This window comes from Vombatus ursinus, unplaced genomic scaffold (assembly GCF_900497805.2).
Source record: "Vombatus ursinus unplaced genomic scaffold, bare-nosed wombat genome assembly UNPS02014770.1, whole genome shotgun sequence".
NCBI lineage: Eukaryota > Metazoa > Chordata > Mammalia > Diprotodontia > Vombatidae > Vombatus > Vombatus ursinus.
In genome coordinates, this window is record NW_020954548.1 from 25,844,498 (window position 1) to 25,872,441 (window position 27,944).

At 39.0% G+C, this 27,944-nt stretch overlaps 1 protein-coding gene across 1 annotated transcript; it reads left to right on the forward strand.

Moving 5' to 3' along the window:
- Positions 1–26,296, forward strand: AK3 (adenylate kinase 3). Its single transcript, XM_027862988.1, has 5 exons — positions 1–369; positions 10,852–10,971; positions 19,766–19,938; positions 22,865–22,983; positions 25,869–26,296. Exons 1-5 carry the CDS (start codon positions 216–218, stop codon positions 25,987–25,989), a joined length of 687 nt encoding a protein of 228 aa, XP_027718789.1. The 5' UTR covers positions 1–215; the 3' UTR covers positions 25,990–26,296.
- The last annotated feature ends 1,648 nt before the right edge of the window (positions 26,297–27,944 follow it).

Consider the following 27,944-nt stretch of genomic DNA (forward strand, 5'->3'; position numbering starts at 1 on the left):
ACTAACTTAATAGCGTTAGAGCCACCCAGACCTCAGCCTGCCCTTGTTGCTGCAGTCAGGGATTCTGCTTGCAGCTTGTGCCACCCCCGGCTGTTGAGATGCACCGGAGTGACTGCTGAACTAGGCTGGCCCACGCAAGGGCGGGCAGAAGAAGCTGGTGCCCGGTTCCTACTGGACTTAACTCAGGGGCTGAGCGTTTAGACTGGTTGGCAGAGATGGGGTCGACAGGGCGCGCTCTCCTGCGGGCCGTGATCATGGGGCCCCCCGGCTCTGGCAAGGGGACCGTGTCCTCTCGCATCATCAAACACTTCGCTTTGAAGCATCTCTCCAGCGGGGACCTGCTCCGGGACAACATGAATAAGGGAACAGGTGGGAGACCCAGGAGGAGCAGATCCTCACCATTCCTACTACCTTCCCCACTTCCAGACCCTCCGTTCCACGGGCCCCTATCCCCTGTTTCCCAGTACAAAAACTCTGTCTACAACACCCACACCCCGAGCCTGGAGTCTGAGGCTGGGTCTGGGGCAATATTTGACTTACAGAACGCTGGACGGTGCCCTCTCTCCTCTCTCTTGGAGAGGGGTGGCGTATTGTTTCCATTACAGTATGTCACTTAGCTGAAATACTCCACGCGAGGTATCTCTGTTAACACCTTTATCTTCCTATTAGATGGTATGTACTTTGAGGACAAAGACCAGATCTGATCTGAACTTTGTCTTTTCCCTTACCACACCCCACCCCCTAGCGCTTAGCCTCGCACTAGCACTCAAGTGGGCCTGAGTGACCTTTGGCCTATCCCTTAACGCCTAGGGCGCTCACTTAACACCTCCTCCGCAGTAAAATGAAATGGAGTTCTCTAAGGTCCCTCCTAACTCTAAATCTATGGGTCTTACACGTGGGCACACAATCCCTTTGTTTAGCACTCGGAAGGATAATAACCTCGCTCGCGAACCAGAGACAGATTACTTCCCCTAGTCATTTCTGCCCTCCCTCCTAGGGAAACGATTGGCCTCCCCCGGTTCCCAGGGTGTGTGGGGGATCGGACCGAGTATCGCCTTAGTTTACAATAATTTACTTTTCCTTGAACCTCTGCCAGGCCTCGACAGCAATGGAAAATTTCTTTTTCTCCCTTTGACTACCACAAAGAAGACTCCCACTCCCTATATTAGGAGAGAAAGGAGTTAGAGGTGGTGTGAAGAAACCTTTGGAGTTTTTTTTGGTTGTTGTTCAGTCATTTTTCAGTCGGGTCGGATTCTTCGGGACCTCCTTTGGGGTTCTCTTGTCAAAGATACTGGGGTGGTTTGCCATTTCCTTCTCTACCTTGTTTTACATATCAGAAAACTGAGGCAAACAGTGTTAAGTGGCTTGGCCCAGGTTCTCGCAGCTAGTAAGTGTCTGAGGCCAGGTTTGGAGTTTTAGAAAACGCTTTTTGCTCTCTCCAATAAATTTGAAAACCATTTCCTCGCGGTCTTTGAGAAAGTTGTTCAGCCGTGACTACCACTCCCGAAGGGGTTAATCTTTCTTGTGCTCTCATTCCTGGAAATCCGGGTTATAAAACGTACTAAACATGTTTTAGTACATTCGTCTAGCCACCACACCCTCCTTCTCTCCCTTTCTCTTTTTCTTTTTTTTTCCATTTATGGCCCTGGGAGCAAACTAATCTGAATTTCCCCTCAATTTTAGGTTTGGGTGCTTTTGTTTTGGTTCATTTGGTTCTTGTTGGGTTCTCCCACCCCCTCAACATCGTCTTCGCAGTCAAAAACTTGCCTCCGAATTTCCGGGAGGCTTTTTGATCAAGGGAAGCTGTTTTCCTTGATACTTTCCCCAAAAAAACTTGTTTTGTTCCTGTGGCCAAATTCTGCAAACAACCAAAAGTTCCTCTAAATGATTTTTTCCCCAGTGCAGAACTGCAATTCAAGCTTTTTTCAGCTGGGTTTCCATTTAGAGGCAGAATCAGACCAACCAGGGTTCCTAGTTCACTTTTGACACTTAAGTTTATTGTCTTGGTAGAGCAGATAGAGTGTTATTTAAAGCCTTCCTCAGATCCTTGCTGTGTGACCTCAGTAGGTTATTTAATCTCTTTGTGCTTTTGTCTACCTCTAGGACTTACCTCTTGAGGCATAATTTGTGTTTATGAAGGCTTTGTCCTACCCTAAAGAAATCTTAACTCTACAGAGAAAAGGGCCAACTTTTTTTTTTTTTTTTTTTTTTTTTTTGTGAGGCAATTGGGGTTAAGTCACTTGCCCAGAGTCACACAGCTAGTGAATGTTATCTGTCTGAGGCCATTTGAACTCAAGTCCTCCTGATTTCAGGGCCGGGTGCTCTATCCACTGCACCATCTAGCTGGCCCTAAGGGCCAGCTTTCTTGATCTAATTGGTGTGCTCCTGATATTATTCTGACTAATGGCTTATATTGATATTCAGCACATCAAAGTTTTCAAATCAATTCCTTTAAGTTTTTTAACTGAAATTTAAAATTATTTATACTACCAAAATTTCTCCAAGCATCTCTCTCCTACTTCCTCCCAGAGAACTATCTTATATAAACAAATAATGTTTTTAAAGAAAAGAAAAAGAGGAAGAGGAAAAAACCTCAGTAAAACAGCTAATTAATACATCAAAAAAAAAAAAAAGTCTGACAATATATGCACTATACCATACCTGTGGACCTCTGGTTTCTGTAAAGTAGTGGAGCGTTCCTTTGAAGCTATATTTGTTCTTTGTAATTTTGCAACACTCTCTTTTATTGTTTTGTTGTTATTCTTTGCTAAATATTTACATTGTTGTCATCATGGATGTTTTCTTGCCTCTGCTTACTTCACTGCATCAGAATCTGTATCAGATTCTGTAAAATCTTTCCATGCTTCTCTGTATTAATTGTTTTCATAATTTCTTATGGTGCAGTAATAGGCTATGTACCCCAATTTGTTTAGAAATTCCTCAATGAGCATCTACTTGTTTTCAAAGTATTTTCACATACCCAGTCAGGGCCCAATGTTCTTTGGCCCTCAAATGAATTATCTGCCCTTTTATTCTTCCATACAGAGAGTCCCAAAAGTCTTAGTGTCGCTTTAAGCCACTAAAATTTGAAACTGCCCTAAGACTTTTGGGACACCCTGTATTTTGCTTTAAAAAGATAATTCTATTGTGGAGATTGGTTACTTTTTTAATCATTAAGTCCTCCAAGTGAATCCAACTCCTCAGAAAAGTTGTTGGTTAGTTGGGTTATTGGTTAATAATGTCAATTGCTTAATTTTTTTATGTAATGATTTGAAATAATTAAGTAGCTCTTTAGGGTACTCACTTCAACGAGCTGAGTTGGGTTATAAAGAGCAGGGGAAGAGAGTAGAAAGAAATTTTTAAGAGGCTTCCAGCCTGGAAGCACGATTGTAAATGATTGGGGATATGACTTCAGGCAGACCCGCAAAGCTGAGGTGATTGGTTTAGGACCTTTTGTGGTATCATGCTTTTTTTTTTTTTTCTTCTTTTAAAAAATTAACAAAATTAGAAATCCAACTGAAATAAGGGGGTTGGGAACAGGTGGCTCAGTATATAGAATGCCACACCTGGAGTCAGGAAGACCTGAGTTCAAATTCAGCCTCAGACACTTACAAGCAGTGTGATCCTGGGCAAGTCATTTAACCCTCTTTGCCTCAGTTTCCTCATCTATAAAATGAGCTGGAGAAGGAAATGGCAAATGGCTCCAGTATCTTTGCCAAGAAAACCCCAAATGGGGTCACAAAGAGTTGGACACAACTGAAAATGACTGAACATTTTTAACCAGCTTAAGGATGCCAGATAGAGTCTTCACCCTGAAAAAATAACCAGTGGAAAACTATGACCAGTTCTTTCCATGGAAAGATAGAAGATAGATGATAGTGTTTGAAGGAGACTTTGTGGTGGCATTATTTCAGATGTTATTATAGGTCATAAATGGTAGGGAAGTTCAATACACACTTGGTGGATAGTATGACATGAAAACATTGTGTTTATCTTGTTACAAAGCTTGAACTCACACTAGCCTCTGGGATTTTAGCCATAGCATGGATTTTAACCAAACCTGAAGTGTGTGTGTGTGTGTGTGTGTGTGTGTGTATTTGTCTGTGTGAGATTAACAAACATTTATTGATGTAATAGGTTTATGTTTATGTAATAGGTATATGGGGTGGCTACTTTTACTGGTAGCATTTTATACTTTTGACCTAGTCACATGCCTCCCTGTTTACTCTCTGGGCTGACTGAATTATTTCAACATTTGATCATACTAGCAGGTCTAGGCTCCAGGAGAAGAGCCATGAAACCGTTAACATTCGATTTTACTCAAATTCTCAGGGGTAATCTTGTTAAAACGAAATATACTCCCCAACAATATAGCACCTGTGACCCCCTACTAATGAATTTCTATTTATATAGTGAGCCACTCAAAATAATGACACCTTTAGATTTTAAAAATAATTATTTGCTTAAAAATAAGGCAAAATAAATGGATAATATCACATATTCACATGTTCAAGTAGTGCATAACTAATATATGCATCACTATCCACAGATAAACCTGAGTCACAGCCTCCCACCAATGCAGTTAATATCTGGGGGATGTATGGGCACAAACCTGTAGAAACCTGCCAGGAAAGTGTGTGAGTGGGAAAACCCTTGTATTCAGAGTAATTCACAACTCCACCTAGTTGCTGTACTTACTCCATCTTAAGAACTGTCGATAAAAATACCTTGATTAATGCATCTTCTGAGTTGAACCTTCTTCTACCTCTTCTTCCCCTAAAATGAGTTGATACACAAGGTTTTGCTGATTATGGATATGAAGCCTAAGCCAAACTAGTTGATCCACAGAGTGACTGCTTTGCTTTTCTGTTCCTCTGCGCAGGTAGACATATTTCTCATAGCAGCTCTGGTATCTATCACTCCAACTTCAAACTCAGCTGGTACAGTTCTGAAATCTGTCCTTTTACCTTTCTTAATCTTTCAAATTGGATTTTCTAAAATGACTCACCTTAGTGTGTGATTTAATAATAATAATTGTATATTATTATAATTATTATAATCGTAATTTCCATATTTCAAACAACATATCCGAAACAGAACTCATTATCCTTCCCTGCCAACCAACCACTCTTCCGAACTTCCTTTTTCTGTCAAGGGCACCTTCATCCTTTTAGTCACCCAAGTTCACAAGCTTGGAGCCTTCCTCAATTTTCCTCACACCCCATATCCAGCTATTTTTCAAGTCTTGTAAGCGTAGGTCTGATCATGTCACTCTCATACTCAATAAATGCCAGTGGCTCCTTATTGCCTCTTGGACCCAGTATATAAAATCCTTCACATCCCAGCTCCATTCTACCTTTCCAGCCATGTCCTCTGTAGCCTTCTTTTGGCTTTTATGACCCACTGAGGTATGGTTTCTCTTTGTAGAAATGAGGTAAATGATAGGCCAGCCCTGTGTTATTATTGTTATCATTACCATTATTGTTATTAATATTTATTATAATTAAGAGGGGAAACCTCCTTTTAGGAAGATTCATTTCCTAAGTAGATGATTTTTTTTTTATTAAAAATGACTTTTGTCATCACTTTTTTACTTGTATATTGAGTTAATAGTGTTCTTAGAAGCATTTCTCCTTTAAGTTTGCTTGGCAAAAGTTGTGTCCAACTCTTTATGGCCCTGTGGCCCATAACACACCAATATTGGTTGTGGGGTTTTCTTGGCAAAGATACTGGAGTGGTTTGCCATTTCCATCTCCATTGGATCAAGGCAAACTGAGGTTAAGTGACACAGTTAGTAAGTGTCTGAGACTGGATTTGAACTCAGGTGTTCCTGTCTCCAGGCCCAGTGCACTATCTACTGAGCCACCTAGCTGCTTCTGGTAACTAGAACCTGATCACTTCTATGACTCTTGGAATTAGTCCCAAAGACCTCGATCACCTTATAAGACATTACTCCCTTTCCCATACTCTGTGCTAAAGCCAAACTGGCCATTTTCTTACACATAATACTCCATCTACATCTCCCATCTCTGTGCCTTTGTATTTGACTGTGCCCCCCATGCCTGGAATGCTCTCCATCTTTACCCCTGCCTCTTAGAATACCTAGCTTCTTTCAAAGCCCAGCTTACATGTTACCTTCTTTATGAAGCCTTTCATGATCCCCCTAGCTTCTACTGCCTTCTTATTTTTGATTTATTTTGGTATATAATTATCTGCATATATGTTGTGTTTCCAATAGAATATAAGCTCCTCGATGAGGGTAGGGACTGTTTAATTTTTGTCTTTCCATACTCAATACTAGGCATATGGTGAGTGCTTAATAAATGTTTGATACTAGTCACCGTGGAAGAGATATAAAGCTAAGTATGTAGTCAGTGTGTTATGGTGGAATGAATGGTGCTTGTCTTTGATCCAGGAGAAATGGGTTCCAGTTCCAGCTGAAATTAGAGTAAGAAGGCTAAAGTTAGAGCCAAGCTTGCAACACAATCTGTGTGATTCTCTCTCTGGGATTCAGTTTCTTCATTTGTAAAATGGGGACATTAATACCTGAGTTTTATATCTTACAGGGGTTTTGTGAGGAAAGTCCTTTGTAAATCTTAAAAGGGAATAAAAATATGAGCTGTTCTAAATTTGAAATTTCTTATAATTGTTCTCAAAATTGGGCATTTATCTTCTCTTTTTCCCCTAACTCCAAAATATGCATGTTGACTATTTGACACTCCTACTATCTGTTTTGCTTGTGCTTATAACTGCAAAAAATTAACTTCTTGTACTGAGTTAAATTTCGATAACAAAAATAACAACTGATTTGCAAAGCCCTTTACAAATATTATCTCATTTTATCCTGAGAAGAACCATAGGAAGTAAGTGCTATTATCCTCATTTTGCAGATGAGGAAACAGAAGTCAATCAAGGTTAAGTGACTTGCCCAGGGTCACACAGCTAGTATCTGAAGCAGTATTTAAATTTAAGACTTCCCAACTCCTGATCTGACACTCTAGCCACTGTGCCACCAAGCTTCATAATTTTTAAAAAATTTAGTCAGGGGTTATTTATTAACCAATGGGTCATTCTCTCACCCCAACCTACTCATAAATTAAAGAAAAAAGGAAAATAACACACATATATTTCTGTTTCCCCCCCCCCCCCGCCTTGAACCTATTTATTCTAAAAGTCATTTCAGATTATAAGTCACCAAGTACTTATTGTGTATACCATGGCTGGTCTCAAACTTTGAAAGGCTTTGAATTCAAGTTGAAAACTTAAAAAAAAATGTTTAAGCCACACTTGAAGAAACTCTGATTTTATCGTTCTGGATACTTCTACCACCAAAGCCATTTTCTGACTTGATAAATTGTCTTCAAGAGTTGTTGTGGGGGCAGCTAGGTGGCACAGTGGATAGAGCACTGGCCCTGGAGTCAAGAGGACCTGAGTTCAAATCTGGACTCAGACACATGATACTCACTAGCTGTATGACCCTGGGCAAGTCACATAACTCCGATTGCCTCACCAAAAAAAAAAAAAAAAAAGAAAAAAGAAAAAAGAAAAAAAGAGTTGTTGTGACTGAAAAATTCTTCATGCTGCAGCCAATGTGGTAGCTAGTGCCTAACTACCCAGGCACTAAGGACAGTACCTAGCATACAGTAAGCACTTAATAATGCTTGTTGGCTGTAGGACCAATCTTGTCCTCAGTCAGTTGATATGAAATCTATCATTGGGCCCATGCTTAAAACTTTCCTAACATCTTAGGGCCTGCCAGACCTTGTGCAGTGCTGGCACAGCCTTTGAGCCTTCAGGGAAGGGCTGTGTTCTCTTCCATGAAGTGCTCCATCTCTACACTTAAGCAAGACTTGGATCCAATCCTGAGAGGGCTTCTCCCCAGTATAAAGATTACAGTTTTTTTGCATGCTCTGCCCCCCCCCCCCCATTCAGGAGTTCTTGGGAAAACCTTTTGAACAATTTAGGGATAGCTAATGTTAAAGGTTAAAGGTTAAAATCCCCTAAAAAGGATTAACAAAATCCCTTCTAGAAAATGTACTCAGTGTACAAAGTAGATGTTGGGGGATGAGGCAGCTATTTATTTCCTACCACAAAAGACATTCTTTAAAAAATGTACTTAACAAGTACTTTTTTTTTTGGCTTTTTGGTGAGGCAATTGGTTGAGTGACTTGCCCAGGGTCACACAGCTAGTCTGAGGTCACATTTGAACTCAGGTCCTCATGACTCCAGAGCTGGTGCTCTATCTACTGTACCATCTAGCTGCCCCTCATAACAAATACTTAAAACATGAAACAATAACCCATTACACTTACTGTGATCTCCCAGGAAGATGACTTTATAGGAAGCTGCTGAACAGATATTTCTTTCTTTCTTTCTCTGTCTCTGTCTCTGTCTCTGTCTCTGTCTCTGTCTCTGTCTCTCTGTCTCTCTGTCTCTCTGTCTCTCTGTCTCTCTGTCTCTCTCTCCTCACCTCTGTCCTGTACTGTCTGCACAGCTTAAAAGTCCAGATCTGCCAGTATATGGCATGGGCTTTTTTAGTCCTTTTAGCTTTAGTATCCTCCTCCAGGGCTGCTAGGTGGAGCAGTGGATAGATTGCTGAACCTGGAGTTGTGAAGACTTGAATTCAAATGTGACCTCAGATATTTACTTGGCATTTTGACCTTGGCCAAGTCACTTAACCTCTGTCTGCCTCAGTTTCCTCATCTGTAAAATGGTGATAATATCACCTACCTCCCATGATTCTCTTGAGGATAAAATGAGATATTTGTAAAGCACTTTGCAAATCTTAAAACCATATAGCTATATCAGAATAAATGTAAATCACTGTATCTATATATAATGAATACAGTCAAATTTTAAGGAACTATAGTTCATTGAATAATTCACTCATAGAGACTCAAAGGAGATTTGTGATCCTTCATCAGTTAAAGTTATGTATTTTTTAATCTTTTTTTTTGTTAGACAATGGGGTTAAGTGACTTGCCCAGGGTCACATAGCCAGTAAGTGTCATGTATCTGAGGCTGGATTTGAACTCAGGTCCTCTTGAATCCAGGGTCAGTGTTCTATCCACTCTGCCACCTAGCTGCCCCAGGTTATGTATTTTTTAAAACAGATTTTTAAAAAAGAGTTTTAAGCAAGCTAGCCGAAAACTTCCTAACTCCTCAGAGCAAAGTTTACAAACCACTGTTAAAATGAAGGGTGGATTGTCTCAGGCAGTCAAAGCTTTCCATATATGTAAATGTGAAGGAAAATGACAGAAATGAAAATTTGTGGGTATGTTTTTTTGCTGAATTGTGTACTCTGAGGTCTGTCTGAATTAACACCTTGAAGCTCTAACTGAAAAGATTTTGGGCGTGGGGGGGGGGGGGTCTCTTGAAATTCCCTTCAGGAATTCATCAAAGAGCAGAGTATTTAGCTGGTTGAAAACTTAACTGAATTTGGATACAAGGTCATTTATGCTTCTTCACAAGATCCTTGCTTTCATCAGTCTTCTTCCCACTGACACAAATTACAATTTTGTGCCTTAGTTTTATAAGTTACTATGATCATATTATGAGAGAAATTCTGAGAGACAAAATTCCAAACACCATCCATTTGTTAGTAAGGCTAGCACTTATCAATAAATGGGGTCAATGGCATGTCTCAATGACCAAATATCTTGAGTGAGGGCTGACTGGGTCTTAAAAAAAACCAATTAGCAAGATAACAGAGCAAGATCTTAAGCAACAAAGGTGCTTCTTCTTCTTATTGGCTATTGATGACATAGTCAGGACTGACATTATATCATTTGGACCTCCCCTTCTGAAACTCCACTTGACCACAGCTAAAATGTGTTACTACAAGACAAAGGTTCCTGGGCTATGAGATTAGTCTTTAGGCAATGGAAGTTGCTGCAATAGTTTAAAATGATGAGATTTGACTTTCAGGTTAACCAGGTTTCTCTGGAAAGTGGGTGAAGGGTAGAGCTACAAAGGTGGAGGCAATTAAAGGACAAAAACTTGACCTATAGGTAAGTTTCTCCAGGGTGCGGGTAATGGTGAAGTTTACAACAGGAAGGAACCACTAAAGAGAATATTAAATCTAGCTTGATTAAGTCTTAGCAAAATAGAATTAAAATCAATTTTCAGTTTTATAACCAACAAAGGAAGTCTTCATCTGCTGACCAATCTTTCTTCAGGTAACATTCCTTTCCAAACTTACCACTCATGATACCTGGAAGACTGACCCACAGTCTGTCGCTCAGTTGGATCTTTTGTTTCTAGCTTGGTAGGACCTTCCTGAGCTTTTATTATATTGACATAACCTCTAAGGATATCTTCATACCACTCTGAAGCTTTGGAGGAAAATGTTAATGGAAGATGGGACGATGGCTACTTATTCATTCTGAATTGTACTGTGCAAACTTGCCTTTAGTGCTTTATGGCTACAAAGTGCTTCAGAGGCATTATCTCATTTCATTCATACAAACAACCCTTTGAGGTAGTTAGTATAAGTATCATTGTCATTTTTACAGATGAAGAAACTGAGACTCAGAAAGGTTAGGTACCTTGCTCAAGGAAGCTGTGAGGATATGAATTCTGGTTTTCTGATTCCAAGTCAAGTACTCTTTCTACTTTTTCATGAATACCTTGAATTAGAGGACTAGAATATCTCTATATACATATTAAGTAGTACTTAGAAACAAGATTAGGATTGGATTTATTCTAGCAAACTGAATCTTTTGTGGAGACTGATAATATTAGGCTTTCCCAGAGGCCTTGTCTGCCAAATCAAGCCACTTGTGGTTTTGGAGGGCATCAAAACAAGCTTTGACTAATTTTAACCGATTCTCTGGTTTATTTCTCCTGCAGAAATTGGTGTGCTTGCCAAGACCTTCATTGATCAGGGAAAACTCATACCAGATGATGTCATGACCCGGCTGGCCCTCCATGAACTGAAAAATCTAGCTCACTATAGCTGGTTATTGGATGGTAAGTGAACCCATTGACTAAATTTCTTATTTTTTTTATTTTTTGGGGGGGTTTCTTTTTTGTGTGTGTGTGGTTTTTTTTTTAAGGCAATTGGAGTTAAGTGACATGAGGTTACATAGCTAGTAAGTGTCAAGTGCTTGGTCTGAGGCCGCATTTGAACTCGGGTCCTCCTGACTTCAGGACCAGTGCTCTATCCACTGCACCACTTAGCTGTTCCCCCACTGACTAAATTTCACAGGTGCTGGTCAAAACCAGAACCTAAACAAATGAACATTTTTGAGCAGGCTATTTCAACCTCAATCCTTTTTCATTTTTCCTTTTTTCAATGGAGAGATACAAATGAGTTGGGGGAAATCCAAGAAGAATCAAATTTGCCCACCTAGATGGGTCCCCACTGGAGTCAGCAGACATTTTAATAGGATCATAGAAAGTTGGAGCTGGAAGGAATATTAAGAGATGTCCTAGTTAAACACTTTTATTTTAGAGATGAGAAGATCAAGGCCCAGAGAAATGAAGGGATATGCCCAAGATTATAGAATGAATTAGCCCTTTGTTCTCTGCTGCTCTAGCTACTAATTCATTCAATATTTAGGTACTTAGAGCTGAAAGAACTTTGTGTTAGCCCTTGATGGATATAGAGTTTAGGCCAGACACAGTTTATGCCTTCATATAATGTGGGATGAGGTACAAATGCAGATGTCTATAACATATAATAACTTGCATGATAAGTACATGAGAGGTATAAAACAAAGTATCATGTAATATAATGAGTACCAGGCAAGACAGATTAAGCACATTTCCTGAGTAGTAAGCTGCCACAAGAATAACAGAGCAGCATGGAACCTATTTCTAGGAAGTTTAAAGGGAAGCGAATGTTATGAAGTGACCAACAAGGAGGGTGCTATGCTTCTGTTTCTGCCAAAGTCAAGTAATGCCTATGCATGTATAATATGCAAGTTGGAAATGATTGGAGACATATGTCTCTGCTCTAGCTTGTGAGGGAGAATGAAGTATTCCAGGAAAATATTCCACATGCTTCAAAAGGAAAACAAAGAAGAAACAAAGACATGGAAGAGGCTGAGGAGTAGCTTACCCTGTACCAGAAGTTCAGAGAATGGAAGAATGGGACACAAAAGATGGAAGAACTGCCAGATGTTAAGATCTGTAACAAATTTGAGGCTATTTTTGTAGATGACCAAGTTGGACCATCTGAAAAAGAAGTGGCTTCTTTCTGGTGGTCCAAGCAATTATTGGACGGATCCATAGCTGCCATCATGTGAAAGATTATCCAGTGAGGGATTATTCAAAGGCAGAAGGCAAGAAAGTCATGGTGATTGATGGTTATCTGTTAAGGGGTACTAAGGTGTGGTTAACATGTATCTAGAACGACAGGGAACTTCCTGAGAGGTGTTGAATCTTAATACTATTACTCATTCCTGATTCATGTGGGATACTGATGATATTGATAAAAAGAACCTAGACCTTATGGATGAAGTCTCTGGCAAGAAACTGCAGACTTGAGGGACATAAGTAAGATCTTTATACCGTTGTCAGTTAAAAGTAGAAACTTTGAAAGAAAGGAGGGTTTGGAAAGCAAACTTCTGGTTAAGAACATGGTCACTGAAAATAGGATTTAGGTTTATGACTTATATGTGGCTTATATATGTCCTATATATACTTATTTGTACATATTATCTTTCCATTAGAATAGAATATAAGTCCCTTGAGGGCAGGAATTGTTTGACTTTTGTCTTTGTATCCTCAGTCATTCATATAATAGGTTCTTAATACATTCTTGTTGACTGATTAATTGATTTGAAGAGCTAGTAAGAATATATTTGTTTGGAACCTTGCAAATCTGGTCAAAAGGGCTTAAAATGAAAATGGAAGAAGAGAAAGAAAACTGCCCACGTATATCCACCAAGCTAGATACCACAAAGTGGTATCAACAGAGGAGATCAGTAATTCATAAGAGAAAATATCCAAGAAGAGATCTCACAATAAAACTCAAGTCTTCAGATGCCTAGGTGCAGATGCACAAAGGATAGGTAACAAGCAAAGCAAATTGGAGATCTTATCACAAAGAGATAAATTCAACTTCATTGATATCAATGAGATTTGATGAAATGGGATAGTCATATTCCAATCATACCTCATTCAAAAGGAATAAAAGAAATATAGTATTAGAATATAGTATGTAATGGTATAATACTATATTAATGTTATAATGTATTATATATGTATATATGAATATATATATATCTGAAGAAGATAAACTTATGTGACAGAATCTATGATAAGGATAATTCAGAGAGAAAAAGAAATGAAGCTATAAGAGTGTACTACAGACCACTTGGCCAGAAGAAGGAAAAAGACAAGGTATTATGAAATTCAGCCACAAATTTTGTATTAGAAATATACAATGGATGGATGGATCATAGGATTTTATAGTGAAAGAGGACTTCATAAGTCACTTAGTCAACTCCCCTCATTTTATAGGTAAGAAAAACAAGGCCCAGAAAATTTAGAAAGTTTGCCTAAGGACTGTTTTGTCTCTATCTCTCTTTCTCTCTCTAATACACACACAAATGGAGCCTGGCTTCAAACCCACATAGGGAGTCTGCTAGAGTTCATTCTGTGCCAAAAGCAGAGCAATTGATTATTTCTTCAAATGCCTAAAGAAAATAATTTCATTCTTCAAAAGTCAGATCATCGTGAATTATTAAAATGGTCACAGCAGTCTAATCCTGGAAGACACAACTAACTTATTTTTTTAAAAATTAATTTATTTTGGGGCAGCTAGGTGGCTTGTAGTCAGGAGGACCTGAGTTCAAATCCGGCCTCAGACCAAACACTTGACACTTACTAGCTGTGTGACCCTGGGCAAGTCACTTAACCCCAATTGCCTAAAAAAAAATTAATTTATTTTGATTTATCAACAATCACTTCCATAAGCTTTTGAGTTTAAAATTTTTCTGCCCCTCCCTCCTGACTTCCTTCCCCAAGATGGTGTGCAATCTGATACAGGCTACACATATACATTCCTATTAAACATATTTTCACATTATTGATGTTGTAGGTAAGAATTTTAACTAATAGGAGGAATCACAAGAAAGAGGAAACAAAACACAACAGAAAAAAAATAGCAAATAGTATGCTTCAATCTCCATTCAAACTCCATAGTTCTTTCTTTGGATATGGATAACATTTTCCATCATGAGGCCTTTGGAGATGTTTGAGATCCTTGTATTGCTGATAAGTGTTAAGTCTATCAATGTTAGTCATCGCACAGCTTGGCTGTTACTGTGTACAATGTTCTCCTGGTTCTGCTCACCTCACTCAGCATCAGACCATACAAGTCTTTCCAGGTTTTTCTGAAGTCTGCCTGTTCATCATTTCTTATAGCACAATAGTATTCCATTACATTCATATGTCACATTCACAATTATGATTATTATCCGTCTTTCTCTCCACTCTTTTCCTCCCCTGTTTATGCTTTTCTTTCTCCTTTCTCCTTTCTCCTTTCCCCTCCTCACTAGTGTTTTCCTTTTGACCACTGCCTCCCTCAGTCCCACCTCCTTTCTATTAGCTCCCTCCCTTTCCTTCCCCTTTACCCTTACTACTTCTTCCGTCCCTTCTATCTCCCTTCCGTTTTCTTTCCCCTTTTCCCTCCTACTGCCTATAGGTCAAGTTAACTGATTATATTAAGCTAACTGATTATGTTATAAGGTTCAAACAATGCTCATCTCCCTCTCTTCTCTCCCTCTGCTGTAATAGGTTTTTGTGCCTTTTCCTATAATTGTAATTTACCGTTGTCTGTCTCCTCCTTTCCTTTTCTCTTAGTACATTTTCTTAATTATAACAGATTAATCCACTTACTTGGATCCATTTAACCCACTTGATTAGATTTTTAAAAATCATTATATCAAAGTCAATTTATACCCACCCTCTTTATGTATACCCCTTTTAACATGGTGTAATAAAGCAATACAGTTCTCAAGAGTTACAAGTGTCATCTTCCCTTGTAGGGATGTAAACATTTTGCTGTTATTAATAACATGTTGTTTCTTTCTGTCCCAGTTACCTTTTTTTTTTTTTTAAGGTAATTGGGGTTAAGTGATTTGCCCAGGGTCACACAGCTAGTAAGTGTCAAATGTGTGGTCTGAGACCAGATTTGAACTCAGGTCCTCCTGACTCCAGGGCTGGTGCTCTATCCACTTCGCCACCTAGAGCCACCCCCCTCCCCATTTGCCTTCTTATGGCTCTCTTGAGTCTTGTATTTGAAGATCAAATTTTCTGTTGAGCTCTGGTCTTTTTATCAGGAAGGTTTGGAGGTCCCCTATTTTGTTGAATATCCATCTCTTCCCCTGAAAGATCATGCTCATTTTTGCTGGGTAGTTGATCCTTGGTTGTAATCCAAGCTCCTTTGTCTTACTGAATATCATATTCCATGCCCTACAGTCTTTCAATATAGCAGCTACAAGGTCCTGTGTAATCCTGTCTGTGGTTCCATCATATTTAAATTGTTTCTTTTTGATTGCTTGCAGTATTTTCTCTTTGACCTTGTAATTTTGGAATTTGGCTACTATATTCCTTGGCATTTTCAATTTGGGATCTCTTTCAGGAGGTGATCGGTGGATTCTTTCTATGGATATTTTACTCTCTGGCTCTAGGGCCTCAGGGCAGTTTTCCTTGATGATTTCCTGAAAGATACTACCCGGGCTCTTTTCTTCATCGTGATTTTCAGGTGGACCAATAATTTTTAAATTGTCTCTCCTGGATCTATTTTCCAGGTTAGTTGTTTTACCAATCAGGTATTTTGTTTTCATTTATTTTTTCATTCTTTTGTTTCTGTTTGACTGATTCTCACTCTCTCACAGAGTCATTAGCTTCCACTTGCCTAGTTCTAATTTTTAACAAATTATTTTCTTCTATTAGATTTTGTACCTCCTTCCCCATTTGGCCAATTGCATTTTTTAGGGACTTGTTTTCTTTAGTATACCATTTTTTCCAGTTGGCCAATTGTATTTTTTCAGGACTTGTTTTCTTCAGTGTATTTTTTTTTTCCAGTTGGCCAATTGTATTTTTTAAGGACCTGTTTTCTACGGTTAATTTTTGTCCTTCCTTTTCCAAGCTATTGACTCTCTCTTGCATACCTCTCATTTCTTTTCCCATTTTTTCTTCTACCTCTCTCATTTGACTTTTAAAATCCTTGAGCTCTTCTAAGGAGACTTTTTGGGCTTCAGACCAGTTAAATATTCCCTTTTGAGGTTCCAGATGTGGGTTTGTTGACAATGTGGTCCTCTTCAGAATTTCTGCCGTGATCTTCACTCTTCCCTTAATAAGAATTTATCATACATTTCTTTTTGCTCATGGTATTTGCTTATTTCCTGGCCCTTAAAGAGATTGAGCTCTTGAGACTGCTGGGGAGCAGAGGGCGCTGTCCCACGCTTCTTGTATTGGGAGTTTAGGGCCCTGGTCACTGGCTTTGTGTGCTGGGGCCTCCAATGCTGGCAGATGGCGACTGTAGGGTTCTGGCAGCTTACCTGGTGTTGGGCTGGAATCAGCAACACTGGAACTTTAGGGGTAGATTTGGGTAGTGTGACTCCTGAAGATTTCCTGCTCACCTAGGCCTTTCTTTCCTTTCACTTTCTTCAGCTTCTTTCAGATGGATGTTGCAGGATATTTATTGGCCTGGGGCCACTTGGAGTGCTGCTTCCCTTAGTTTTGCTGAGGCACTGGGAGACTTGGTTTCTGTAGTATGCCAAGGCACCTGGTGGTTTTCCAAGCTGGTTTCCACAGGTTCCCCCTTTGCCTGCTCCACCACCTGGGTTTCAGGATCTCTTCCTGGTATGCTGAGGTGGAGCTTTCTGCTAGCTTGCTGGGACACTTCTCGTTCTGTACTGCTCCCCTTTCCCCAGGACAAGAGGGGCCTTTCCTGTTAATCCCTCAAGCTACCTGGGCTACTGGACTGCTGTACCCCGTCTTTCTTCTGGTTCTGCTGTTCCAGGGTTTTTCCTGGAGTGATATTTTCTGGGCTTTTGGAGGTTCACAACTACTTCTAATGAGGAAGAAAAGAAGGAGGTGGGTAAAGAGGCCTGTGTGGGCACATGGGAGACTCCTTAACCAACTTTGATTTAGAAAAATAAAAGGACATAGAAAAGTAGAAGCAAGGGCAGTTTTAGCTGAGGATAAATGTAAGAGAGTGATGTGCACCCCACATCTCCAGTACTTACCTCCTCTCATTCCTCACTCTAGAACTTTTAGCTTAATTCTTATCCATGAACCCCTATAACTCTTCATTGATGCACCTGACCCCTGTTTAATCCCTAACCCTTGTCCTGGGCCATGAAATCCCCTACCTTGGAAGTGAAGGAACCTTTGTTTCTCTGTCTGTCAAGGGAGCAGTGAATAGGGGATGTAGAAATATGCTTCTAGCATTTCAGGTGAAACCCTGAATGAATTTTCCTCTGGACATTGCATGTGGTGGTTAGGTTTCATAGCACTAATCCACATACTTCCTGTCTCACATAATAGCTGTGAGGAAAGTGCTTTGTGAACCATAAAGCTGCAAAGATTTGAGTTATTAGCATAGAATTGTGCTGGTGTAGTGGAAAGAGAGCTGAATTCAGAATCAGACTTGGATTCTAAACCTTCCTTGATCCTTACTAGCTATGGGATCCTGGGCAAGCCAGTTAGTCAGTCAACAAGGATTGATTAAATCGAATTCTGTGCCAGATGTTATGCAAAGGCCCAAACCACAGTCTTTGCCTTCAAGGAATACACTAATAGTATAGATGTGTAAAAAAAAAAATTATGCATATAAGATATACATACTTTGTAAAAGAGTAGGCTAAGCTTCAGTTTCTTCATCTATAAAATGGACATAATAGCTTCAGCACTTGTTTCACAGGGTTGTTGTGAAGATCAAATGGGACAAAAGTATATAAAATGCTATGCCAACCCTTGAAGGATTATATTAATCCTAGTTACTATTATTTTTATATTTTATGTAAAATAGGTTTTACTGGGCTGGCTTGGGGCCCATTCTAGCAGTCTGAGTTTGAGGTCTAGAATTTGGAATATATTTTCTCATTGAAATGGGTGAATTTTGGGATAATAATCCATTGGAAAATTGAGGATTATCTACAGTATTACAATTTCCTTAGAAAGAATGGGTAGGTCTCATTTCATTCAGACTCACGGGGAAAGTCCAAGAGAGAAGGAAAGGAGATAGAAGGATTATAAGGTGATGATATTGTAGAAAGAGGGCTGCTCTTATAGTCAGGAAAGAATTCCAAACCCTGCATTTGATAAGCTCCAATGCTTATTAGCCATGTGACCTTCAGCAATTTAATCTCACGTTCTTTCTGATAAACACTCTGTTCCTATACTGAATCACCCCAGTGATCCATGGGGTACAAAGCCAGATTACCTTTATAGTTAATAATTAAACAGGAAAGAGGTTTTGTTGTTTTTTAGGTTATATGTGTACAATCATGTTAAGCATATTTCCACATTAGTCATGTTGTGAAAGAAGAATCTGAACAAAAAGAAAACACCACAAGAAAGAAAGAACAAAAAAAAATGAAAATAATATGCTTCGATCTGCACTCAGACTTTATAGTTCTTTCACTGGATGCGGTTAACATTTTCCATCTCAAGTCTTTTGGAATTGTCTTGGATCATTGTATTGCTGAAAAGAGTTAAGTCTATCATAGTTAATCATCGTACAATGTTGCTGTTGCTGTGTACAATGTTCTCCTGGTTCTGCTCACTTCACTCAGCATTAGTTCATGTAAATCTTTTCAGGATTTTCTGAAATCTGCCTGCTTATCATTTCTTATGGCACAATAGTATTCCATTACATTCATATACCACAACTTATTCAGCCATTCCCAATTGATGGGCATCCCCTCACTTTCCAGTTCTTTGCTACCACAGAAAGAGCTGCTATCAATATTTTTGTACATGTGGGTTCTTTCCCCCTTTTTATGATCTCTTTGGGATACAGATTTAGTAGTGGTATTGCTGGATCAAAGGGTATGCACAGTTTGGTTGCCCTTTGGACATAGTTCCAAACTGCTTTCCAGAATGGTTGGATCAGTTCACAATTCCATCAAAAATGCATTTGAATTTTCCCACATCTTCTCTAACATTTATAATTTTCTTTTTCTGTCATATTAGCCAATCTGAAAGGTGTGATGTGGTACCTCAGAGTTGTTTTAATTTTAAGCAGGAAAGAGTGCAGGTAGAATATTGAGAACCTTTCCTATGAGAGCAATATAATTTTTCAGTGCCATTGATCAGTATAATAATAAATAAACATTTATTATGGTTTATAAGATCATAGTTTAGAGTTGGAAGTGACCTTAGAGACAATTTGGTGGTCTACTGGCACTCCCCCCCATTTTAAAGATGAGGGAAGGGCAGCTAGATGGTGAAGTGGATAGAGCACTGGCCCTGGAGTCAGGAAGATCTGAATTCAAATCCAGCCTTAGGACACTTGCTAGCTCTGTGATCCTGGGCAAGTCACTTAATTCAGATTGCCTCCAAAAGAAAAGGAAAGGAAAGAAACAAAGAAAAAGATAAGGGAAATGAACCTTAGAGGTAGGTGACTTGTTTAACATCATACAACTACAAAGTATGTGAGGCAAAATTATGGGCCTTAGAAAAATTATCCAAGTATCTGTGGCTAACTTAACTGGGTTTCAGTTGGTAGGTTAATTTTTGGGTGTGAGAAATCCAATAATATTTTTTTCTCTTCTCTATTTAAATTTAAAAAAAAAAAAAGGTTTCCCCAGGACTGTCCCACAAGCTGAAGCCCTGGACAAAGTCTACCAGATAGATACAGTGATTGATCTGAATGTACCCTTTGAGGTTATTAAGCAACGTCTCACCTCTCGCTGGATTCACCCAAGTTCTGGCCGAGTTTACAACACTGAATTCAACCCTCCTCAAAAAATTGTGAGTGCTTGTCTGCGGCAAAACCATCTCTGTGTGTATGATATTTAATGTTTCTGTTTTAAAGACACGTAACCTCCTACTGTCTTTCCTTACTCCGATAGGGATGTACCTGATCTCCAGGTTTAGTAGTGCTAGGCCTGGTTAGTATTTAGATGAGAGTATTTAGATTCTTAGGAATACTGGGTGTTAAAGACCTTCTTTTTAAATTTCATTTTAATAATGCCTATGATTTTTTTTTATTGGTGAGGCAACTGGGGATAAGTGATTTGCCCAGGGTCACACAGCTAGTGAGTGTTATGTGTCTGGGGCTGGATTTAAACTCAGGTCCTCCTGACTCTAGGGCCAGTGCTCTGTCCACTGCACCACCTAGTTGCCCCAATGCCTATAATTTTTAAAGCCACAAATATTTCCCAATATTTTTTACCATTCCTCCCCTATACAGAACCCTTCCTCGTCACAAAGAAAAACAGCTCATCAAAGTCAGCCTGTATAGACAATGGTTTGTCAGTGTACATAGCATTCAAGACCTACAATCTGCCACTTCTCTACCCAGAGGAGGCAAGTGTATTTAATCATCTGTCCTTTGGAACAATTATTGGCCTTTAATCTGAGTTCATTTGCTTTGATTGTTTTCATTTACATAATTTCACTCACTGTGCATTTTAGGTGGTACATCAGATAGAGGGCTGGATTCAAGAAGATCTGAGTTCAAATCCTGCCTCAGGTACTTATTAGCTATGTGACCCTGGGCAAGTGACTTAGCTGCTGTTTTGCCTCGGTTTCCTCAGTTCCTCTGAGCAAAAAGCTCGGTTTGCCTCAGTTCCCTCATCTATAAAATGGGGATAATAATAGCATCTACCCAGTTCTGTTGTGCAGATCAAAAGAGATGTTTGTAAAAGCATCATGTAAATACTGTTGTTGTTGTTCGTAGTTCTTTGCTCTGCATCAGTTCATGCAAATTTTCCTGTATTTCTCTGAAGCCCTCATATTCATCTTTTCTTATGGTTTATTACTTTTATTTATTTTTTGGTTTGTTTTTTTTCATGCTCTAAGGGCAATTTCTTTCTTGGTTTTTTTTTCCTGACACAAAAAGTACCACAATCAATATTTTTGTTTATACAGTTTCCAAAAAGTCTTAATGCCATTCTAAACTTGAATAGTTTAAAGCTGTTAAATAGCTAGTATTTACATAGAACTTTATAAATATTATCCCATCACAACAACCCTGGGAGGGGGTTGCTATTATTATCCCCATTTTAGAGATGAGATAACTGAGGCAGAAGTAAGTTAAGTGATTTGTCCAGGGTCTCACAGTTTTTTAAGTGTTTGAAGCTAGATTTGAATTCAGGTCTTCCTGACTCCAGGCCCAGTGCTCTGTCCACTGTGCCACCTAGCTGTGGGACTTTTCCTTCTGTCTTTGACCTCCTTGAGGACCAAGAATGATATTGGGTTAGAGAATATAAACAGTTTAGTAACTTTTCACAGATGAGAAAAAAAAACAAACCACTTGATCTTCAAGAGTTTGACTTACCCAAAGTCACAAAGCCAGTTCCTGGTGGAGCTGAGACGAGACTAAGTCATTGGATCCTAGTTCAATGTTCTTTTCATCCCACTTTGCTGCCTCATAGTCTTCTAACAATTCTGTATGGGTAAGCCCTTTTGTGCAGTGTGTGCCATATATTGCACGCACTGAAATCTCATGGTCCCCAGAGTCTTAGAAACCCTTAAGTTTGACCCAAGCTCTTTTTTCCAGAGGTTTGTTCTGAGAGTACTTCGTGTCAGTCAACAAGCATATATGTAATACTTGTTAAATGCCAGGTATTGTGCTAAGTGTTGGAGATACAAAGAAAGGTCAAAAGATTCCCTGTCCCCAAGGAACTTAGATTCTAATGGGACAAGACAACTTGTAAATAAGTAGCAACATACAGGATATCTATGGAGAAGATGGAAGTCAGTTTGAAAGGGAAAGACATCAGCAGCTGAGTGGACCAGGAAAGGCTTCCTGTGGAGGGTGGGATTTGAGTTAAGTTTTGAAGGAAGCCAGGGAAAAGTAAGACCTGGAGGTGAAGGGGCAGAGCCTTTGAGGCATGGGAGAGAGCCAATGCAAAGACCCAGAAGGAGATGTGGCATGTCATGGGTGAGGAAACAAGTAGATTGGGGTAGCAGGAACATAGAGTGTATAGAGGGGATGAGTCTGTAAAGAGGGGAAGAGGCCAGATTGTAAAGAGGTTTAAATGCCAAAACAGACCATTTTATAATTGACCCTGGAGGTAATAGGGAGCCACTGGAGCTCTTTGAGTGGTGTTGGAGGGATGGATATGGTCATATCTATGCTGTAGAAAAATCATGTTGGCAGCTGAGTGGAGGATGGCTTGGAGTGGGGAGGAAACTTGAGGAAAGGAGTTCAGTTGGATGGCTATGTATGGTCCAGGTGAGAGGTGATGAAGGCCTGAACTGGGGTGGTCACTGGGTGAATACAGAAAAGGGTAATTGGTTTACCCATGCCTATACTTCCCGAAGTTCCCTCTGAGGGTCAAAGGGTTGGATGAATAGAGATTTGTATAATGTTAGTAGCAAAGGAAAAGGGTGATATGCCCAGAGTCAGGAAGGCAAGGTTCCCAGCCTTTAGAACAGTGTCACTTTGAAACAAAAGGTTTTCTACCAGAACTACAGTCTGCAATATTCTCGAGTGATGCCGACAGCTTTGTATTACAATCACATCGGGCTTCATAGCACCCTGATTCTGTCTTGTTGGCCAATTCCATTGTGAAAGACATGGGGTGATGGTGAGTTTTTGATTGTTTTGCATGTAGTTTGGAACTTGTGGCATATTTGATGGCTAAGAGGTTTAAGTTTCAGACTGGTGGATGATGATTGTCTTTTTAAAAAAGCTACTGATTGTTTTCTTTCGTGACCCTCCTTTTAGGGCATTGATGATATTACTGGAGAACCTCTTATACAGCGTGAGGATGATAAACCAGAAACTGTTACCAAGAGACTAAAGGCTTATGAGGCCCAAACAAAACTTGTTCTGGAGTATTACCGGTAAGTTATTTACCCACCTGTTTTTTTCTTTAATTCATGGATGTTGACGGTGGGCGAATGTATTCAGTTCTCATCTGTATTTACAGATGAGAACGTTGGCACAGAAAATGCAAAATGTGCCATTCAAACCCCACTCATCTGGTTCTAGAATTATTATTTTTTTTTTAAAGAGAAAACTCCAATGAACTAACTTATGTTAGAATACAGGTGTATTTGTTGTTGTAAGAATTTGAAGTACTTCATATGAGCACAAAATGAAGTAATACAGCTAACATTTGATTTGGAAGGCTAGAAAGTTCTAGAATTTTTCCATTTAATCTCGTTGTTCAGCTTTTATCTACTTCTCCTTGTAGGGTATCACTTCTGAGTTTGACATTGAGGACCAACCTCAGGGACTTTCTGTGTCCTTTTGATTCTCCTCAGGTTTTTCATCTTTGGGTTTTATGACCTTTAAAAGGGGAGGTAATTAGGCGTTTTGATTTTTAAGAAGTTTTACAGATGCCTTCTGTCTGTTAAAAAATAACATTGTAACAAATTGTACAAATAACAATTTAACATTTTAATCTTGTCCTGCCCCTCTTCTTGCATTGAATCTTTCCTTTCCTTGTAACAAAGAGAAAGTTAAGCAAAACAAATGGATGTATCAACCACGTGTGACAGCACATGCAACATTCTGCATTTGTAGTATCCCTCTTCTTAAGTGAAAGGAAGAAAATGTGTTAGAAGTGATAAGGAGCCAGTAGAATTTGAGTCTGGAAGTGACATGGTCTGTTTCCCAGTCCTCAGAATCAAGACTGTCATCATATTACTCTAGGTTCTGATTTCTTTTGATGTCATCTTCACTTACATGATTGTGGTCACTATGTATATTGTTCTCTTGGTTCTGCTTTCTTCAACTCTTTATTAGTTCATACAAGGTTTCCCATGTTTCTCTGACTTTGGCCTTTGGTATCTTGCAGTAATACCATTATATTCTTATATGACAACTTATTCAGCCATTCCCCAATAGATTCACGTCCACTTTGTTTCTAATTTGTTACTGCCACAAAAGTGCTGCTATGAACATTTAGGTATATATAAGCCTTTCCTTTTGACTTAGACCCTCTTAAGGGCCTTTACTTTCTGAGCTTCGAAGAAAAACAGAGATTCTATGAGACAGACATGTGGAAAGAATGAATTCTAGGGATAGAGACAACCATTATAAAGACACAGAGATGGGAAATGTAGTGTCTTATGTGACAAGAATGCCAATATGACTATACTATAGAGTAGTGGTATTAATAGAAACAGATTCCCACAGGTCACAGATTGACTTAGGAAATCACAAATTAACATTACCTACGTTGTATTTTTTTATTTATTTTGTTAAACATTTGCCAATTCCATTTGAATCTAGTTCTGGGGACTCAGGTTTTTTTCAGGGGGTGGAATACCTGCTTTGAGTTTCATACCTTTGCCATAGAGTACATACAGGAGAGCAAAGTTTAATAAGGCTGGAGAGGTAGGTTGGCTCCAGTTGGTGAGGGGCTTTAGATACTAAACAAAGGAGTTGTCAGAGCCAACAAGAAACCAGTGGAATTTGAGTATGGAAGTGACGTGGTCAGGCCTGTGCTTTATGAAAAATCACTCCTCACCAGATCACAGGGAACCACATCTACTTTTAAAACCAAGTTGGTATTCTGGAAAGCAATTTAGAATTATTTTAGCAAAGTCATGGAACTGTCCATACCTTTTGATTCAGCATTACCACTACTAGGCATGTACCCCAAGGAGATCAAAGACAGACAGCAAAGTTTATACAAAAATACTTATAGAAGTACTTTTTTTGTGGTGGCAAAGAACTGGAGGGAAAGTAGGTGCTTGGAGACTAGCTGATTAATTTCTGGTGTGTGAATTTAGGGCATCTAGGCAATGCAATGGATAGAATACCAGGCCTGGAGTCAGGAAGACTCATCTTCCTGAGTTTAAATCTGACCTCAGACATTTACTAGCTGTATGACCCTGGGAAAGTTATTTAACCCTGTTTGCCTCAGTTTCCTCATCTGTAAAATGAGCTGGAGAAGAAAATGGCAAACCACTCCAGTATCTTTGCTGAGAAAACTAGGGCTTTTTTTTTTTGACATGTTCAGGCGCATCTGAAAAACAACTGAATGTGAATTTAATTCAGTGTTATTGAACCCTAAGAAACAATAAATATGAAGAGTTAAGGGAAAATTGGAAGACTAATATGAAGTGATGCAAAGTGAGTAGAGCCAGGAGAACAATTTACACACTGACCACAATAATAAAGGAGATCACTGAAAGAAATAACTCTGGTCAATGGTGACTACCGAAGACTAATGGTGAAGCATGTTCTGACCTCTCAGCAGAGAGATGGGCCATAAAGTGGCACAGTGGACAGAGTGTGAGACTTGGCATCCATAAGACCTGAGTTCAAATCCAAACTCAGACACTTACTTTTTGTGGAACTCTGGGCAAATCACGTAACCTCTGCTTGACTTAGTTTCCTCATCTATAAAATGAGGATAATAATAGCACCTACTTCACAGGGTTATTTTGAGGATCAAATGAGATAGTATTTGTAACATGTTTTGCAAACCTGATAAGCTATGTGAGTTCTAGTTGCTATTATTATATTACCATAGGGGAGGAATGAGGCTTACATTGTAAGATGTAGTTAATATCCTGATTTCCTTTACTTAACATTATTAGTTTGTTCTAAGGGAAAGTTCTATTGGGTGGGAGCATTATTTGGAAGCGATGGGGATATTTTAAAAACCCAACAAAGCATTTATTTAAAAAATAAAATGTAATAAAATCAAGATAGAATAGCTGAGTAGGAAAAATCAGAAGTGTTTATTGGTTGTCTTCTTTTTTCCTTTTAGGAATAAAGGTGTGTTGGAAACTTTCTCTGGAACAGAAACCAACACAATCTGGCCTCAAGTATATGCTTTTCTCCAAACAAAACTGCCAGATATAAGTCAGAAAGAAGCAGTGACTCCCTGAAGAATAACACATCCCTATAAGAGGAGCAGAAAGGTGGTTTGCTATGTCAAGGAGCTTCTGAATGATGGGATTCTGATATATATATATATGAATTCTTCTAAGATCTACTCTCATTTTTGCTGATTTTTTGGGAAACTAAGTGATGAGTCAATCATGAAGACTTCAGTTTCTTAAATCTTTATTGCAGTGACCTGGTCCTCATCTCCTGGTGGTTTGTGTAGTTTTTTTTTAATCCTATTTATGTATCTAATCATTCTTCATTTGTAAAATGGCAAAGCCAAAAGGATGACTGGTCATTTAAAAACAATACAGTTTCTGTCCTTTTTAGTAAATAAGCAACTTCTAGTATTTCCCTCTTTTTTAGGAAAAGAATCAATGTTTACATAGCACTAACTGAGGTCAAATACACTATCCAGAGGCATTTTCTTCCCCCTTTTCCTTTTAGATTAAAGCCATGATAGAAATCCTTCTTCTAACTTTAACTAAGAATTTTCCAGCACTGTGTTTTTTAAGTATCTGGAGGATCTGCCTTAGAGAATCACGATACAGAATGTCAATTTGTCTATGTTTCAAATAAGGCACATATGAGTCGGCTTCATTTGATGACTAGAATGTGCTTATTTTGCTGGTGAAGATCCTTTCCCTTGAGGGCAGCTAGGTCGTGCAGTAGATAGAGCACTGGGCTTGGAATCAGGAAGACTCATCTTTCTGAATTCAAATCTGACCTCTGACATTTACTAGCTGTGTGACCCTGGACAAGTCACTTAATTCTATGTCTCAGTTTCTCATCTGTAAAATGAGCTGGAGAAGGAAATGGTAAACCACTCTAGTATCTTTGCCAAGAAAACCTCAAAATGGGGCCCACATGACTGAAACCACTTAACAACAACAACAACAAAATTATCCTCTGTTTTAATTCTGCCTGTTTCAAGGGTAACTATAGGGCAGAATACTGGATTCAGAGCCAGGGATTTGAGTATAAATCCTGGCTCCTGCTATTTATAAGCTGTGTAATCTCAGGAAAGATCACTTAACCTCCCTAAGCTTCAGAGCCTTCATTTGTTAAAATGACAAGGTTGGACTAGATGACCCAGTGAGGTTTCCTTCTGTTCTAAATCCATTATGATGACATGAACCATTGGAAACTGTGCAGTGCTCATTAGGAGAACATTTTATCTTTCATTCGTAAAGTGCTTTAGCATTTAGAAAGTACCATAGTATTACATAATCTCATTTGATTGGAATGATCAACATTTTGTGTTCAGTAGTTCAGTCCTGTCTGACTCTGTGATCCTGTGGACCACAGCACACCAAACCTTTCTATCCTCCACTATCTCCCGAAAATTGCTCAAGTTCATGTGCGTTGTTTCCAAGGCACTATCTATCCATCTTATCCTCTACCATCCCCTTCTTTTGCCTTCAATCTTTCCCAACATCATGGTCTTTTCCAATGAGTCCCATCTTCTCATTATGTGGCCAAAGTATTTAAGCTTCATCTTATGTACTTGTCCTTCCAATGGATAGTCTGTCTGTTTTGCAGGATTAGGAAAATGAGGCTCAGGAGTTATCTCATCCCAGATTACAAAACCACATAGTGCCACTGCCTAGAGATAACTGGTCATTATGTCTATTGGTCTTTTTTCTTTTGAAAATAATTGTTACTTGCACTGGGGGATATGACACACAACAGTTTGACTTAATGGAATTTCTTTGATGAACAATAAAGGGGTATAATTTTTATCCCAAATGGAAAGCTCTTAATTAGGAGATTATAATCTCACTCTTTATTCTGGTTGAGAAATATGGACTTTAGTATGTAATATCTGGTTTTTCTTCCTTGTTCACACTTATCTTTTGCTGTCAGTAATATGTCCTTATGGATTCTATGCTAACATACTGAGAAAGAAACAACAGTTTATCCATGGTACTCTGCAGAGGAAGTATGTTTCCTAAAG

Coding starts and splice junctions, on each gene's coding strand:
- AK3 (XM_027862988.1), top strand. CDS start 216: ATGGGGTCGACAGGGCGCGCTCTCCTGCGGGCCGTGATCATGGGGCCC. Junction 19,939..22,864: donor TCAACCCTCCTCAAAAAATT/GTGAGTGCTTGT, acceptor CCCTCCTTTTAG/GGCATTGATGATATTACTGG. Junction 22,984..25,868: donor CTTGTTCTGGAGTATTACCG/GTAAGTTATTTA, acceptor TTTTCCTTTTAG/GAATAAAGGTGTGTTGGAAA.